General features: G+C 37.8%; 1 protein-coding gene across 1 annotated transcript in view; it reads right to left on the bottom strand.

The window, feature by feature from the left end:
• The window catches only part of NAALAD2 (N-acetylated alpha-linked acidic dipeptidase 2), a 49,340-nt gene extending 31,022 nt beyond the window's left edge, over positions 1 to 18,318 (bottom strand). The window contains exons 1-6 of the mRNA XM_003415580.4: positions 18,185 to 18,318; positions 17,322 to 17,445; positions 10,580 to 10,766; positions 7,811 to 7,912; positions 7,013 to 7,138; positions 5,119 to 5,305 (exon numbers count right to left, since the gene is read on the bottom strand). Of these exons, the coding sequence (XP_003415628.2) occupies positions 5,119 to 5,305; positions 7,013 to 7,138; positions 7,811 to 7,912; positions 10,580 to 10,766; positions 17,322 to 17,445; positions 18,185 to 18,266 (808 nt within the window). The 5' untranslated portion in view covers positions 18,267 to 18,318. The remainder of the gene's footprint in view (positions 1 to 5,118; positions 5,306 to 7,012; positions 7,139 to 7,810; positions 7,913 to 10,579; positions 10,767 to 17,321; positions 17,446 to 18,184) is intronic.
• Positions 18,319 to 19,208: the final 890 nt, after the last annotated feature.

Here is a 19,208-nt window from a genome sequence, read left to right as displayed (position 1 = left end):
AGAAAGACACTTAGAAAATTCCCAATTTTGGGGAAATAATGTACTCCCACATAAGCCACTGGTAACAGAATAAAAATAAAAACACAATATATAGGTTTATAGGTTACAGCTAGAGCAGTGCATTGAGAAGTTATAGCACTGAACACTGATTTTAGAAAGCTAGAATGGTTTCAAACACATTTATGTCAGCTTCCACTTTAAGAAATAAGATAAAGAACAAATGAAACCTAAAGTAAGAATAAGAAAGGAAATAATAAAGATTAGAGCAAAATACCTAAGGATTATGAAACAGAAAAACAATGTAGATTATCAATAAAACCAAAAGCTAGTTCTTGAAGAAGATCAATGAAATCTGAAATCTCTAGCCAGAACAATCAGAAGAAAGAGAAAATACATAAGCTGCCAGTATCAAGAATGAAGGAGGGGATGTAACTCCAGTATATTCAGACAGAAAGGGATAATATGAGAATATTACGAACAACTCTATACCCATAAATTAGACAACCTAAATGAAATAAACAAAATTCTTAAAAGACACAAACTACAGAAACTACCAAAACTTATTTAAGAATAAATAGATAACCTGAACGGCCCTGTATCTATTAAAGAGACTGCATTTGTCGTTAAAAACATTTCCACAAACAAAATTCCATGTCCAGATGGTTCACTGCAGAATTCTACCACGCAAAATTACATTTCATATAAACTCCTGCAGAAAAATGTAGAGGCTATAATAGTTCCCAACTAATTCCACAAGGCCCTCATTACTTCAATACCAAAATGAGACAAAGATATTACAAGAAAAACAAATCTACAGGTCAATATCCTTCATGATCACAAACAGAGATATTCTTAACAAAATTTTAACACATATTCAACAATATATAAAAGGATAATAATACACTGTGACCTAACGGAATTTATCACAGGATGGGAGGGTTGGTTTAGCATTCAAACATCAATGTAATTTAACAAAATTAAAAAACAACAACGCATTTATCTCAATAAATGTAGAAAAAAAATTCCACAAAAATCCAGTCTACAATCCTAATCTCAGGACATTAGGAAGAGAAGTGAACCTCCTCGATGTGATAAAAGGAATCTATACAAAACCTACAGTTAGCATCATACTTGACAAAGAAAGACTGGATGCTTTTCCCCTTTGAGTGAGAATAAGGTATGGATGTTTGCTCTAACAGCTTCTATTTCAGCACTGTACTAGAAAACCTAGTCAGTACACCAGGCAAGAAAAAGAAATAAAGGCTTCCAAATTGGAAACAAAAAATAAAGCTAACAAGATCAGTGTGTTTATTTTAGAAATACAATAGGGTTATGTATCCTTATACTCTAATGGTCTCAGATCACACATGTGTGAAACGTGTAATGTGTGACCTGGACATTTAGGTTAAGTTTTAAAACTGATGAGTAAGCTCTGTTCTAAGTTTTAATATTATAGCCAGCTACCTCACTGTAAGACAACTGCTTCGCTATGATAAGGAGTGACATAGCCTTTAGTTTATCTATGTTAAAAAAAAAAATGTTAAGACACCCCAAATATTCACCCTGATTATGGATATATGTAAGTTACATAGATGCAATCAGTGGATGCCTGGATCACATAAGGGTTTGACAGGAAGACCAGAGAGACGAAAATCACATAAAAACCCAGGCTTTTGCCCTTTCACAGGGAGTAAGCCAGAGGCAGCTAGTCTCCACTTTGGTCTCTTAAGCTTTCCAAAGGCCCGGCGTGGCTAGAAACTGCCAAAGACAGCCTTGCCTGGCCGCTGCCTACCTTAAACCCTAGCACCAAGGAACCTCCAACAAACACGGCACCGGTTAAGCTTGCATCCTGAGACATCTTGTTAAAGGTAAATGCCTGAAGTGGAATATTTGGATTTTAAATATTGGACTAATATTTCACTGTGATTCTCTGATCTCTAATATCCTGAGGTCTTGCCTGTATGCTGTGACATGACTACCTTGCAATTAACGAAATGAGTTTACGTTGACAAACCTGAGTATTTCTCCGCTTTTTAAAAAATAAAATCCTTACAGGGCAAATTGTATTTCTGTTTACTAAAAAAGAAAAAAACCAAACCCACTGCTGTCAAGTTGATGCCGACTCATAGCAACACTATACGACAGAGAAGACCTGCCCCACAGGGTTTCCAAAGGAGCGTCTGGTGGATTAGAACTGCTGACCTTTTGGTTAGCAGCTGACCGCTTAACCACAATGATTTAGGAGATAACACTGGAGTCATTATTCCCTGTCCTAGAATGTGACCCAGCAGGAGCTGGACTCAAGAGGACCCACAAGGACTCACAAGGACACATCAACTGGGCCTTGAGGCATAAAGACAATAGCCAGGACAATCTTGGAAAACATCTTTTAGGGAAACTTTCTAAACAACAGAAACCCTGGTGGCGTAGTGGTTAAGTGCTATGGCTGCTAACCAAAAGGTTGGCAGCTCGAATCCACCTGATGCTCCTTGGAAACTGCATGGGGCAGTTCTACTCTGCCCTATAGAGTCACTATGAGTCAGAATCGACTTGATGGCAGTGGGTTTGGTTTGGTTTTTTTCACACAAAAAAGTCATAAACAGATCACAAAAGACTTTCTACCCTTGTATTTTTCTATTAGCATTTAGTGAATAGCAAGATTTGTTGGACCAATGAAGACCCTCCTAACTGTGCTTACTGAAACCTGTACCAATGATTATTAAGAAAGACAATTCAAAACGTAGAATCATGTTGATTTAGCAGTTTTTCACCAATCAGTGAAAAGGTGAAGCTTTCAGTGGTTTTGCCCATTTGTAGTGTTAATACATACTGATGATTCGTCCTCAGACTTGGGCAGGCATGGCTCTAGCAGCATGCCTGTCTGTTTTCCCACTTTTGTCTACTCTGTAATATTCATTGAATTCGGGCAGACATGGTTGTGGCAACATGCTTGTCCATTTCCTACCGGTGCCTCTTTGAACATATGCTGAATAAAACCTTTCTTTTCTTGACGGCACTCGGTTTTTTGTTTTTTGCTTTATTAAACTTTGTGATGTTTTTACCCTGGAACAGTCACTAGCAGTGAACCATTAGAAATTGAAATTTAAAATGCCATTTACAATAGAATAAAAATATGAAGGCTATGAAAAAAATCTGACAAAAGATGCACAAAATATACATAGTGAGAACTACAAAACACTGCCTAGGTAAATTAAAAAAAAAACACCCCCCCAGAATGGAGAAGTGAACTCTGTTCACGGATCAGAAGATTTAATATTGCTAAGGTATCAATTCTTTCCAAATTAATCCACAGATTAAACCCAATCTCAATCAAAATACCAGAAGGCTTTTTGGTGAAAATTAAGAAGTTGGCTCTAAAACTCATATGGAAATATAAAAGACCTAGAATAACCAAAACAACTTTGAAGAAGACGAGTTGTAACTTGGAAGACTTACACTACCTGACATCAAGAAATTTTATAAAGCTACTGTAATCAAAAAAAAAAAAAAAAATTTTTTTTTTTCAAGTGTGCTATTGGTGTCAGTGTAGACAGATCAATGGAACTGAATACAGAATACGGAAGTAGACCCACACATATGTGATCTAGTGGTTTTCAACAGTGGACAAAAGATAGTCTTTTTGACAAATGGTACTGGAATAGCAGGATATACACACACACACAAAAAATAACTTTAATCCATAAATTGTACCCTGTACAAAAATTAATCCAAAATGGGCCATGGACCTAAATGTAAAACCAAAAACTATATAACTTCTAGAGGAAAACACAGGAGAAAATCTTTGTTACCTTGGGTTAAGCAAAGATTTCTTAGATACAACACCAGCAGCATGATCCAAAAAGGGAAAAAATTGATAAATTGGATTTCATCATAGTTAGGGCTTATAATCTTTGAAAGACACTGGTAAGAGGATGAAAAGACAAACACCAGACTGAGACAAAATATTCGCTCATCACATATCTGGCAAAAGACTAGAATTCAGATTATATAAAATACTCTCAAAACTCAAAAATGAGAAAACAGAGAACCTAATTACAAAATGGACAAAAGATTTGAACAGATACTTTACCAGAGAAGATACTCAGATAGCAAACAACCACATGAAATTATGCTTGACATTGTTGGTAAGAAAGAAAACACAAATTAAAGCCGTAATGCAATAACACTGTACACCAATTAGATTGCAAATTTAAAAACATTGACCATACTAAAAGTTGGTGAAAATGTGGCAACTGGAACATTCATATACTGCTCTTGGAAATATAAAATGGTACAACCAGTTTGAAAAACAATTTGGAAAGGTCTTTAAAAGTTAATCACGTATCTACCATATTATCCTGCCAACCCACTCCTAAGCATTTACCAAAGAGAAATAAAAGCAAATCCCCAAAGATTTGAATACAATGTTCATAACAGTTTTATGTATAATAGCCCCCAAACTAAAAATAAACCAAATATCCATCAACAAGTGAATGGATAGCCAAAGTGTGGCATAACAACATGGATAGATCTCCAAATAATTATGCTGACAGAAAGCAGATCAGCGGTTGCCTAGGAATGGGCGAAGGTGTAAAAGGGTTACAGGAAAGAACTACAAAGAGGAAATTTTTTTTGTTTTAATGAATATATTCATTATCTTAATTGAGGAGATGACCTCACATATGTCAAGACCTATCAAATTTCACAATTTCAGTAACACTGGTTTAAAAACAAAAACTCATGGGTGTTTTTCAAAATAGAAATATACAATTTGGAGAAGGATAAAATGACTAGGTAATAATTCATAAAACCTAAGTTCTAGTTAAAGAAGAGCAAAGTTACTTTGAGTATGAATATCAGTGTTTCTGAATCTCTACCCTACTAAAGGCAGAGAATATCAATTGACTCTCCCCTTTCCATGTCCACACCTCCTGAAAATTTAAAACTTAAATAATAAAGGGGAAATGCTTCTTTAATTCCTAGCAATAATAATCCAAAGTACTATAACTGCATATAATTTTAGTTACTGTTATTTTGTAGATGCTTAATTTTATTCCATTTATAAGGGTAAATAGCATTTCTGTAAAAATGGGTGACAATGACAGGTTCATCCATTACCTTTAGCTGGATATCCTGGAGTAAGTGGGTCACCAGCACCATTCAAATTTAACACATTCCCTCTCTGAGCTCCAGTTCCAGGAAGGTTCCATCCTTCAGGGTATGACTCTACCCCAGGGGCAGTATAGTCAGCTGGATCTGAGTACAAGATGATTCCTATAGCTCCTGCTAACATGGCATTTTTAACCTGCAGGGGCAATGTACAATCCATAATACATAAAAAGCAAATGATTGGCTTATTCATTTAAGAAAAAATTCATTTAGTGTTTTAAGGAAATGGACACACTGCTTTTTCTTATGCCATTAAATTCTCTTTGCCTTGAATCCAATTTCCCTCTTGGTAATACCTAACAAGCTCCCATTTTTTCTACACAACTCTACTCAAGTATTACCTTGCCTATGAAACATTCCTATTATCCCCAAAATGCAAAATTAATGTCCCCCTTCTTTGTACTGTTTCTATATTTTATATATATTTCTATTATGGAATAGGTTATATAATTTTCAAGTATTTTTAAAATGTCTCGTTGACTAACTAGATTGAGGGTTTTTTTTTGAGAACAGGGACCATGTCTTACTTACTTTTAGCCACCCACTCTGCAAAATCTGCAACATGATAGATATCAACAAATATTTGAGGAACTAAACTGACTGAAAATTCTATGCAAAACAGCTTAGTTTAATGTGCAAAAAATTACCCACAGTGTTCTTGTAAACATATCTTACTACCAAGACTGTCCAAGAACAGGAAAATCTATCCTGTGAGATACTGAATTTTGCATTATCAGAAGAATTTCTGATATTCAGAGAGCACTCTTAAAAAATTAGGGGTAAAATCTGTCACAACCTTTTTTGGAGGGCAATTTAAGGATGCCTATCAATTTTCAAAGACCATACACTCTGACTCAGCTAGCTCACTTCTAAGAACCCAGGCTACAAAAATCTTCACACAAATGTACAATTATATAAAGGCAAGCATGTTCACAGAACTATTTGTAGTAGTAACAAATTTTAGATAAACCAAGTATCCATCAACAGGGGACTGAATGAATAAATTGTTTATCAATTCTGTAAAATAATGTAAAGCCATTTAAAATAATGAGGTATCTATTTAATAAACAGTTATATAGAAATCAATATATACCACTCACTATCCTAAATGCTTTCAAATATTAATTAATTAAATCCTAATAATGACTCTATGTGATTGGCGTTATTATCAGATTCCCATTTTATATATGAGGAAACGTTGGCACAGAGAAATTAAGTAACTTGCCCACGTCAAAAATATAGAGAAGACGGATATTCTCTAGAGTAGAATATTAGAATGTATAATAATAGAAATAACAGAATGGAATATTATCCAGGCCAGAACCCAATCAGTACGGATCCTGAATCCTATCCTCTTAACCACTACATTATACAACTTTCAATATTCTAACATGGAAGAATATTCATGAATTATTGCTGGGTAAAAAAAGAAAGTTGCACAATACATACTGTAAGCTACCTTCTTTGTAAAAAATATATATGAAACGGGTATGCAGAGACAGATATATTCATATTTCACAGAATAAGTCTAGAAATATCTATTAAGATGGATTATGACTGGGCAACAAAGCTGGATAAAGCAGAGGAGAACTTCATTTTTTAGTTTATGAACTTGTATTTCCTTCAATAAAACAAAAAAAGTATTACTTTTTTTAATAAAAATAAATAATCCTGTTCTCGATATGTGAAGTAACATAAAAACAGGATTTTCTGTCCAGAAAAACCATAACACGTCCAAGAACAATATTTCCAAAGCAATTTGGAAACCATGATGCAAGCTGATCATTCACATTTATAGGGTATATCCAATTCCCTCCCTCCAGAAAAGCAAATAACACATTACTTTATTTCCTCTGAAGATTTTCCCATATCTTGCAATCACAATCTTTCCAGTGCAGTTGATGTGCATATCTCTCTCTAGTTTGAAAAAATCTTCGGTACGAGCATAGTTGACATATACCAGATCTCCCTGCAGGGAAAAAAATAAGGAGAAAACCGCACATATTGCTGCTATAATCAGAGAAAACCAAAGAATAAACATGTTCCACAATACTGCATCATCAAAAGTTGTCTTTCCTGGTTTATGCTTAACAAATAGACCCACTGTAATGCTGGAGAAGTCTTTAGGGAATTTTTCAACACCCTTCAAAGTAAAAAAAAAAAGACAATGCGTAAAATATATTTTAAACAGTGTGTCTGTTCTGAAGAAATTATCAGTGTATACTGAGCCTCAGAATATAGGGAAAAAAAAGCCATTTAAAAAGTTCCAAATATGATAATTTCTAACTATGGCATTTAACAAACTTCTGCGGTGTCATCTATAAGATCAAAAGTCAGATTATGAACAAAGGAAAGAAGTCTGTAAAAACATCAATTGTCCTTATTGAATTCAAGGCATGGTCCGCCGTCTCTGTTACTTCAGAGTGGCGTCTGCTTCCTCAAGGTCTGTTGTTTATTTCTTCTATTTTCTTTTTTCAGGCTTTTGTTTGCTTTTTTTTCTTGTGGGGGGGTCACATCACTGAATCTCAAACTATGGATTAGCAACTATGGGTCACCTAATCCCCCTGGTTTTAGTCTTTTACAGATTTTATATAACAAAGAAAGGTTTAAAGGCTTGAAGAAAAAAATGTCTTTATTTTACCTCTGGTGAGCCTTGTGCTGAGAAAGCATTATATGGTGGTACAATATTTGTAACATTCTCATATCCATCTGGTGTAAGCTCAACATACGATGTTTTGAAAATCTATCAAGAATTGAAACACATCAAGTTGGAAGGAATGATTCCAAATTGTTATTAAAGAATAACTTCAAATTTATCATTACATAATTATCAAATTTAACATTTCCTGCCTCTCTAGGCCTGCTTCTACATTCCCTACCCCTATTAATAATATCTCTAGCTAGCCACCCATACCAGATAAAAAAAAAAAAAAAAAATTTTTTTTTATACCAGATACCTAGGAATAATCCAGAACTCCATCTTCATCTCTTTGTTCCAGTCAATCACTAATCAAGTCCTAACACTGCTTTCTAGCCATTCCGCTTCCTCATTACTGTTAACATCTTAATTCAGAACTTCATTATCCTTTACTTAAACTGTTGCATGAGGACTCCAACTTTGACTCATCGCTCAGTCTAAGTCTAATCTGCAGACTGCCCAATCTATCTAAAATGCCTCTCTAACTATATCCTTTTGCTGCATAGAATTTGTCAATGGTTCCATGGACTGAAGCTGACGTGTAAACTCCTTAGGACAGCATCTAAGGACTTCTACGACCTGTTCCCAAAACTCATCCATAGGTGTTATCTCTTACTTAATATGGCCTACTTTGTATTTTACATTCTAGAAATTGGGAAAATCTTTAAGATCCCCAATAATACTGTTATGCATTAAATTGGGTCCTCTAAAGACGTGTTATCAACTTGGCTAGGCCACGATTCCCAGTATTGTGTGGCTGTTCTCCATTGTGTGATCTCATGTAATTTTCCTATGTGTTGTAAATCTTAATCTCTGCCTGTGGTTAATGAGGCAACATTAGGCTATACTAAAGAGGATTAGGATGGAATGAAACACTCTTACTCAGGTCACAGCCCTGATCCAAAGGAAAGGGAGTATCCCTGGGGTATGGCCTATACCACCTTTTATCTTAAAGAGAGAAAAGGAGAGAGAAACAAGCAGAGAAGGGGACCTCCTATCACCAAGAAGGAAGTACTGGGAGCAGAACGTTTCCTTTGGACCTGGGTCCCTGCACTGAGAAGCTCCTAGACCAGGGGAAAACTGATGACAAGGACCTTCCCCCAGAATTGACAAAGAGAGAAAGCATTCACCAAGAGCTGGCACCCCAAATTCAGACTTCTAGCCTCTTAGACTGTGAAAGAATAAATTTCTGTTTGTTAAGGCAGCACTAGATAACTAAGACAAATACTAAACTACTGTATGCCTCCAAACCTTTGTCAATATTTTCTCTTCTGCCTAGAATTCTCTTACCTTGCTTTTTCAGTATCAAACCTTTTAGGAAACATTGACTTCCAGCTGAGCTCGGTGGCCCTTTTTTATATAGAAAAAGAACCCTATTCATACTTACGGGGAAAAGCATTAACCTTACCCATGGAATGTTTTTCGCCCTAGGTTCCTGAGAGATGAATTTAAACCTTTGTAATTTCCCAGACTAATTGAGATACCTTTGTTATCTAAAGAGGACTCTAGACCACACCCGAGGGTTTGTATTAACGTGCAAGGCTGGCCAGGCCAGAAAAACCACTTTATGATACTATCTGATTCTGATGTGGCTGGGCGGAATGAGATTCCATCATGACTACATAATGAGGCCCCAGTAAAGGCTCTAGACACGGAAGCTCCATGGGCTTCCTGGTTACTGAAAGATATCTACGCCTGTGGAAGAGTAGTAAGACCTTTTTGGGACATGGAGGCTCCAGGTTGAGAACTTTCCCAGAATTCACCCTATATGTCTCTTCATCTGTATCCTTTGTATCCTACAATAAAACTGTAATCGTAAGTACGGCACTTTTTGAGTTCTGTGAGTTGTTCAAGCAAATTATCAAACCCAAGGAAGTAGTAGAGCCAGCAGGTCAGAGGTGAGGGAGTTGAGGAGCCCCCGAGCTTATGGTTGGCATCCTGAAGGGTAACAGAAAAACCCCAAATTTGCAGCCGGCAGATCAGAAGTGTGGGTATTGTGAAACTCCCAAGCTTGTGGCTGGTATCTGAAGTCATGGTTGTATCTGGCAGTTTGCAGGATGGTATCCTTTAACTTATGAAATCAACCTAGCATCAGGTGGTTAAGGTTAGAGGAAGAAGTGCTAAATGATCAGCTGCTGTCAGAATTGAACAGAAAAGTGAAAAGTGGCCATTTATAATTTCTATTGATTTTTATCTTTGTGATACTCTTCATAATATGTACCACATGGTATTGAAATGAGTGTTCCAATGTCCACCCCTCCTTAGTTAAGAGAGGGAACCATGTCCTAGTCTTCATTCTGGCCTCAGGACCTAGCACCAAGCCTAACACACTCTAGGGACTAAACCATTGGTTTTCAAATTATTAACTTAAAAAAAAAAAAGCCTTCTATTTTCATATTAGCAAATTATTGTCTTTACTTGACCTTACATTCCCAAAACAAAACCAAATCTGTTGCCATCAAGTCAATTCCAATTCATAGTGACCCCACAGGACACAGCAGAACTGCCTCGGAGGGCTTCCAAGGCTGTAATCTTTATGTAAGCAGACTTCTACATCTTTCTCCTGCGGAATGGCTGGTAGGGTCAAACCACCGACATTTTGGTTAGCTACTGAGCGCTTAACCACTGTGCAACCACAATAATTCCTACATTCCCATTCACATAAAAATGTGGGACTATAAACCATGAAAGGTATCAACAATGCTACATTACCTCAGTTCCATGTTCATCCACAATTGATATATAGTTGGCATTTGTCTTATTAGGGTAAGATAGGAGAACATCATAGGGAATCAACTTGGCTGAGTCCAGTCCAAATTTCTCCCACTGGGTTTGGATTTTCTTGGCAAGCAGTAAATTTTGTTCTGTTCCTGCCAGGTGGGGGAGCTTTGTAAAAGAACTAAATGAAAACAAAATGCAAGTGAGTTAAAGACTATATTTAGGCGATGTGGCTAAGAGCTATTCTAGATGCACTACTCATCCATTAGACATTAAGTTATCATTTTTATATCAGAGAAATAAGCCCAGATGGGTATGCCAACTTGTAGATATGCCAATATTAAAACTATTTGTGGGCAACTGCAAATTCCACATTATAATGACCCAGAAAAGAACACATTGCATGGTATACGCCTACCACCAGCAGAGGCCTAGGCATGAGGAGACATCCTGGAAGAATGCCATGCCTCTGTACCAGTGCTGCCCCTTCTTACTGCCCAGTGAATAGAGGGTATTTTGTAAAAAGTTCTTAGCGTTTGCCTGAGATCAGCTGGGCACCTCTACATTTAACTTATTTATTTCTACTCTTGCCTTTACCACACTATAAACAGTAGTTTATCTCATTGAGGTCAGCACCCCTAGTACTTGGTTGGAGTCCCCAGTGGTGCAGTAGTTAAAAACCTGGCTGCTAATCCAAAGGTCAGCACTTGGAATCCATCATCTGTTCCTTGAAAACCCTATGGGCGAGTTCTACTCTGTCCTATAAGGTCACTATGAGTCGAAATAGACTTGACAGCAAGGGATTTTTTTGGTTAGTGCTTAGTTAAGAAGCCCTGGTGGTGCACTGGTTAAGTGCTCAGCTGCTAACCCCAAAAGGCCAACAGTTTGAACCCACCAACTGCATCTTGGAAGATAGATGTGGCAATCTGCTTCCGTAAAGATTAAACCAAAAAAACCAAACCCATTGCCTTGGAAACTCTATGGGTCAGTTCTACTCTATCCTATGAGTCAGAGTCAACTGCACTACAGCAACAGGTTTGATTTGGTTTTAGTGCTTGGTTCATGCCTGCTACCCAGGAAGTATACAACACAGGTTTATTAAATTGAGTTTGGGCAATGTTCTCTTGTTTCTGGGTGTAAATGAGTTGCAGCATTTATGTGACCTCACAAACATAGTTCTTAATGAGATTAATTTTGCTTGTGGTAAATAATATTTAAAAACACTTTCCTAGCCCCTTCTCCATGAATAGAGCAATAATACCTTTGTAAACTGGTTTCTCATTTACACAGAGAACCACCAAAAAAAGATACGGAAATAAAGGAAAATTGGCACTTATAGAAAACTAACTACAGTATAGGCTGGGCACTTTATCAATTTCACTGGGATTAGTCATTTAATCCTCACATCCCTGTTCATGAGGAGCCTGTACAAAGATCAAGAGGCAGTTGTTCGAATAGAACAAGTGGACACTGCATGGTTTAAAGTCAGCAAAGTTGTGCGTCAGGATTTTATCCTTTCACCATATCTATTGAATCTGTATGCTGGGCAAACAATCTCAGAAGCTAGACTCTATGAAGAACAGGGTATCGAGACTGGAGAAAAATGCATTAACCACCTGCGATATGCAGATGACACAACCTTGCTTGCTGAAAGTGAAGAGGACTTGAAGCACTTACTAATGAAGATCAAAGAACACATCCTTCAGTATGGATTACACCTCAACAGAAAGAAAACAAAAATCCTCCCAACTGGACCAATGACCAACATCATGATAAATGGAGAAAAGACTGAAGTTGTCAAGGATTTCATTCTACTTGGATCCACAATCAACAGCTGTGGAAGCAGCAGTCAAGAAATCAAAGGACGCATTGCACTGGGGAAATCTGCTGAAAGAGAACTCTTTACAGTGTTGACAAGCAAAGATGTCACCTAGAAGACTAAGGTGCACCTGACCCAAGCTGTGGTGTTTTCAATCCCCTCATATGCATGCAAAAGCTGGACAATGAATAAGGAAGAACGAAGAAGAATTGATGCCTTTGAAATGTAGTACTGGTAAAGAATACTGAATATCCCACGGACTGCCAAAAGCATAAACAAATCTGTCTTAGAAGAAGTACAACCAGAATGCTCCTGAGAAGGGAAAATAGTGAGACTTTGTCTCACTCACTTTGGACATGTTTTCAGGAGGGATCCCTCCCTCAAGAAGGACATCATGCTTGGTAAAGTAGAGGGTCAGCAAAAAAGAGGAAGACCCTCAATGATATGGATTGACACAGTGGCTGCAACAATGGTCTCAATCACAACAATGATCATGAGGATGGTGCAGAACCAGGCAGCGTTTCATTCTGTTGAATGTAGGGTCGCTATGGGTTGGAAGCCACTCAACAACACCTAACAACAATAACACCCCGTCTCCCATTGTCTCTATTTTGCAAATGAGGAAGATGAGAGAGTAGGTAAATAATTTGTTCAAAATTTCATAGCTAATGAATGCTGGGGGTAGAATCTTAACTTTTATTTGTCTGCTCTTTAGAAACAGTGATATTTCAAAATCACTCATTTGATCATATTACTCACCTGCTTCAAATCCTTCCACAGCTCCCTACACCTGCATTACAAACTCCATACTGCAACATAGCATATAAGGCCCTTGTAGATCCAGTCCTCCCTGCCTACTTTCCAGCTTCGTTTTTCCACTACTGTCCTTATAAACTTCTCCACTGTTTGTCACTTGGTATACTACTTTTCTGCTGAAATGACCATGCTCTGTCATGCCTTTGCACACAGTCTTCTTTCAGACATAAATATTGTCCAATCTACCTGAGACTCCCTCCATCACCGTTTCTAGCCACCCCTCTGCTCACCTGCAAATCGTTCTATTAATCATGCATTAGGACTCCATGCATTTTCTCCTCTGTGAAGCTTTCCCTCTGTAAGTCATTAAATGAAAACTGCAGATTACAGATGTTTAATATCTTATAATATTTGTAAAACAATAAAAAGTACAAATGTGCACATAGATGAAGTTATTTTATATGCCTAAAAAAAGAGTGAGGCTGGGGATGTTCAATTTTGACTTCTGACATGTTCTTATTGCTTAATTTTCTACAATGAACATACACTGTTCTTTTAATCAGTAAAATATATATATATATATATATTTCCTGAAATTAAGATGGAGGATCAAGTGTGAAGTTTTGCCTCTCATCCTTCGGAGAAACCACTGAAATAAAATGTGGAAGTGTAAAAAGAATTAACAGGGTACAGTATCCTTTATAATTAAATTTCTCCTCCTGGTCCCTCTATGGCAGTTATAGCTCCAGGTATCATATGCTGATGAAGTAATGTTTAGTAGAAACAAAAGCAAATATTCCCTCTTTTTGTGTGTGTGTGTGTGTGGTGTGTGTGTGTGGTGTGTGTGTGTGTGTGTGTGTTAAATCAGAGGAAAGCTTTTTGGAGAAAATGTCAGCTAAATTTTCTTCCTCTTTCATTAGTCATAATAGGGTCATATACCCCTTCTAAAACTAATCATTGCCAGAGGGAATGTAATTGTCACAATTGCCGTATAGAAGGAAGGTAACCTTTACTGAACACATGGCCTCCTGGAGCATGGTGAACACTCAAAGGTGAGGCTCTACCAATAAAGAAGAAAGTGGCTGGGGAGAAATCCTAATCATGGCCACTCCATTAATCCCTTTAACGTAATCTTCAGCCCCACCATTCCCTCCTAAAGTCTTCCACTGTGCACAATAAACCCTCAGATCTATAATTAATTTTTCTATATCCTAAGCTCTTTCTCTGACTGCTTGCTTGACCTCTTTGCCTTCACTGAAAACTGATTTTGTCTGGGGACAACTGCCTCACTTGCAAGCTGCTCAGTTCCCATGCCTGACATAATCTCAGGGCCAAAAGGTCATTTAGGTGTCTTCCTTTTTCTTCTTTCAAAAATAAGAGAATCAGTATTGTTAAGATGTTACTTCTCTCTGCTACAGACTCAGTACAATCCTAATTAAAATTCCAGCAGGATGTTTTTACTAGGAATTGAGAAGTTGATTCTAAAATTTATTTGGAAATACAATTTATAATAGCCAAGGCAAATTTTTTTTTTTAAAGAACACATTTAGAGTATTAACCCTGCCTGATTTTCAAGCTTACTATAAAACTACAATAAGCAAGATAGTGTGGTTGAGATAGGTATAGATCAAGGGAAGGAAATATAAAATACAGAAATAAACCACACATTTACATGATCAAGTGGTTTTTGACAAAGGTACCAAGGCAATTAAATGGGGAAAGACAAGTTTTTTTCAATAAATGTTGCAGGAATAGCTGAATATTTGCATTTTAAAAATATTGACCCTTACCTCATACCACATACATAAATTAACATGAAATGAATCATTAATGAAAAATGTGCAAGCTACAGTATGATATTTCTAAAAGAAAATGTAAAAGAAAACTCTTCACCATCTCTGGTAGGCAAAGTTAGGACAAAAAGAGTACGAATTATAAGACAAAACATGGGTGAACTGGACCTCACCAAAACAAAAAATTTCTGCCCTTCAAAAATTCCAGTAAGGAAATGAAAAGGCTAGCCGCAGAAAAGGAGAAAACATTCACAATACTTATGTCTAACAAAGGACTTGCATGCAGGATATAAAGAACTCCTAAAACTCAATAATAAAACAAAACAAAACCATTTAAAAAAAAGCAAAAGATTTGAACAGAGATTTTATAAAAGATATATAAATGTCCAGTAAGCATGTGAGAAGATGTTAACATCATTAGTGGTCAGGAATATGCAAATTAAAAGAACAAGGAGATAACACCACAGAGGCCTTGTTAGAACAGTTAAAATTGAAACAACTAAGATACTAACAGTTGGCCAGCATGCCGAACAACTGCAGCACTTACACGTATGTGATGGATGGAAATGTAAAACGTACAATCACTTTGGAAAACCATCATTTTCTTAAAAGCTTAATCATATACTTATCACCACCCAGCCGTGCCAAAAGAAATGAAAGACATATGTCTACCCAACATATGCCCATGTAAACGTATGTTCATAGCAGCTTTATTTACACTAGCCCAAACTAGAAAACAAAAACCAAACAAATGTCCATCAACTATACATTATTGTACAGGTAGTCCCAGACTTAGGACCTATTCAAGTTAGGATGATCTGCACTTACTACCAACCTTTTTTTTTTTTTTGTACATTTTATCATTAGTAATATGTACTACGGAAACGCTGGTGGCCTGGTGGTTAAGTGCTACAGCTGCTAACCAAAGGGTCGGCAGTTCAAATCCACCAGGCACTCCTTGGAAACTCTATGGGGCAGTTCTACTCTGTCCTATAGGGTTGCTGAGTGGAAATCGACTCCATGGCACTGGGTTTGGTTTGGGTTTTTTTGGTGTACGTACTACATACAAAGCTGCAGCTTATAATTTGCTGATGTAATCATTCTTCCATGTTCACCTGCAGATGTTCAAGGATCGGATTTTACAAAGACACTAATAATAAAAGGCAATAATAATGAAAACTAAAAAAAAAAAAAAGAAGAAGAGGTATTTGTCTTACATCAGAACTGACTGACGACAGAGTAATCAGAAGGGAACCCCGTCGGAAGTCAGGGACTACCTGCATATGAATACAACAGAATACTACTTAGCTATAAAAGTAACAAACTACTGATAAATGTAAGAATCTGGATGAACCTCTAAATCAAATTGCTATGTTGAGTGAAAGAAGTCAGACACAAAAGTGTGCATAATGTATGATTAGTTTATATAAAATTCTAGAATTACAAGTGTCTAGTGACAAAACAGAAACCCTGGTAGCATAGCGGTTAAGAGCTAGGGCTGCTAACCAAAAGGTCAGCAGTTGGAATCTACCAGGCGCTCCTTGGAAACCGTATGGGGCAGTTCTGCTCTGTCCTATAGAGTTGCTATGAGGTGGAATCGACCCTACGACAGCAGCTTAGTGACAAAATAAATCAGTGGTTGCCTAAGGCCAGAGGTGAAGGGAGGGACAGATTGCAAAGGTTATGCTGGAAATTTTCCTCATCTTGCAGAGGTGGTTTGTTCAGTGTATACATTTGTCAAAACTCCCAATTTGCAGGCTTTTATATGTAAATTATACTTCAATAAAGCTGATTTAAAAAAAACGATCTCCACGTGAAAGAGTCTGAACACAAATACATGCTACTGCCTTCAAGAAGTTCATAATCATTCCCCCATTGTCACAGTTTTTCACACTTAAGGACTGGTAAGTTTACACTGATCCTTTTTGCTTTCATTTTGTCCTATTTGCAAACATTCACATTTGCAAGATTGGGCAGTAAAAGTTTAACTAAGAACAGATAGAGTCTCATCTGTAGTCTTCTAAAACCCTGGGTTAATTAGCATCAAACTCTGCCTGATAGAGTATGAAGAACCAAATTGCTGATTAAACCAAAGCTTGAAGAACAAAGACATTCAGTTGCAGTCCAAAGTTTCAAGGAATTGAAACACCTCTTAATAAGTCAATCAGTTACGTTTTCTCTAGCATTCAAACTGAGATCATCCTGAGACTGGTTTAAAGAGACATTTTAAACTACCATAAACTAATTAATAATATATAATTTCACAAAATGATTGCCCACAAAATATAACTATTGTTAATAACACACTTCATTCTATAATATTTTAAACAATTTATTTTTTAAGATCAAATACGCAAAACAAACTTACCGAAGGAATGATTTAATGTTTTCAGCTTTCATTTCAGATACCAGTTCCTTCCATATACTTTGATTACTTTGATGATAGCTCGAGGAAGTGGCTGTTTCTTGGAGAGGCTTATTAATAAACCAGGCTGGGGGAAAACACAAATGCACAATAAATAACTTTTGACTTCTATAAAAATCAGAAGCCAAAATATAGCCCTTACATGGTTAGCTTTAAAAAAAAAAAAAAGTTTATATTAAATGCAGAAAACCTTTTAATTCTGATGGTAAAGTAATTTTGGGTTGGGTAAAACAAGTTATATTTAAAGAATGTTCTTTAATTTTTTTCATGTTATGCATGGAAGCACAACCCCTTCCTCCCTTTTCCTTTTCCCCTGGGTATAGTAACAAAGCGCCTGACACACAAAAATCATCCCACAAATATTTATTTTAATAAATGACAAGGGATGAACAGTCTTTGAGTGTTGTCCATGCTGGCTCAAAGTTCTGACTCAACGTTGCTTGGAAACGAAACCAGCTTTTTCATTCCAGCGGATAACGAGGGCTATAAGCTGTCTTTCCAATAGCCCGTAACAGTAGTCTGCACTCAATGAAGACTGAACAAACTTGAATTTCAGTCACACTGATTATTAGTAAGGTCAAAACACATTCCATTCGGACTCTAGTTTGGCTGAAGTTCTGGGAGACCGCCATAAGGAGCTCACGTGGCCCAGGCAAGCCCCGCGCACAGCCCGCGCCCTTCGGGCTCCCGGGGGAGCTCGGCTCTAGCGGAGCAGCTTGGAGCTTCACGCCGAGAAGGAGAAGCGAGAAGCGGCAGCAGAGAGAAGCGCGAGCCCGAGAGTCGGGGGAAGGGTTTTGAACACTTACCCGCCACAAATCCCACCAAGAAAGATGCCAGAGCTGCAGCCAAGCACAGCCAGAGGTACACACGGCCCCGGGACTTCGCCATGGCTTCTTCAGGACTCAGCTTGAGTTGCCGGCTGCCACTGCAAGCCTCGAGACTGCGAAGGAACAAAAAGAGCGCGTCCGGGGACGCGGGAGAGCCCAGGTTGCCGCGGGGCTGACCTCCGCCCCGGGGCCACCACAAAGCCCGCCTCCGCCCTCCCTACCTGTCCCGAATCTACCTGTCCCGGGCGCAGCGAAAACCTCGGTCGTCCCTTTGGACCCTTGAGGGGAGAGAGAAAGCCTAGCAGGGGAGGGGACGTGTGCTTCCTGTTTACAGGCAGCTTCTATTTTCTTGCCCCTGCAATAACCCGGGTGAAGTTGGCGGCGGGGGCTGCTGGAGCTGCTGAGAATGTCCCTAATGGTGTCCCAAAGAACTTTCCTTATCATGCTTTTTGCCACTCCCATCCCAGGAATTGCCAATTTTTGGCTGTCAAGTGCGTTTAAACACTGCCTTTAACCTTTTCAGATGATTATTGAAAAGCCCAAACCAAACCCTCAGCTGTGGAGTACATTCGGATTTATACCGACCCTATAGGACAGACTAGAACTGCCCCATAGAGTTTACAAGGAGCAGCTGATGGATTCCAACTGCTGACCTTTTGGTTAGCAGCCGAATGCTTAACCACTGCCCCTACTAGGGCTCCCTGATGATTGATTAATTATACTGCTGCCAAATTCTCTGTCCTTGTTTCTACCTGGTCGAATGGAAAATATTTCTGGCCCTGCCTACTCCAGCATGACACACTAGTTCCTCAACCATGCGACAACATCAAAGCTAATTGGATTGAGTTCTTTTTTCCCTTATCTAAGAAGTCTCTTCTGTAACTCACAGTCTCTTCTCTAACTGGATCTAATACCTACCTCACTAGGAAGTTGTAGCTTAAATTAAGATTAACCCTTGAAAGTGCCTTGCACCATTATTGACAGTTTCTCAGCAAATGTCATC

Source organism: Loxodonta africana, chromosome 7 (assembly GCF_030014295.1).
Source record: "Loxodonta africana isolate mLoxAfr1 chromosome 7, mLoxAfr1.hap2, whole genome shotgun sequence".
In the NCBI taxonomy this organism is placed as follows: Eukaryota; Metazoa; Chordata; class Mammalia; order Proboscidea; family Elephantidae; genus Loxodonta; species Loxodonta africana.
The sequence above is the reverse complement of the archived record's forward strand: the minus strand, read 5'-3'. Positions and strand labels throughout refer to the sequence as shown.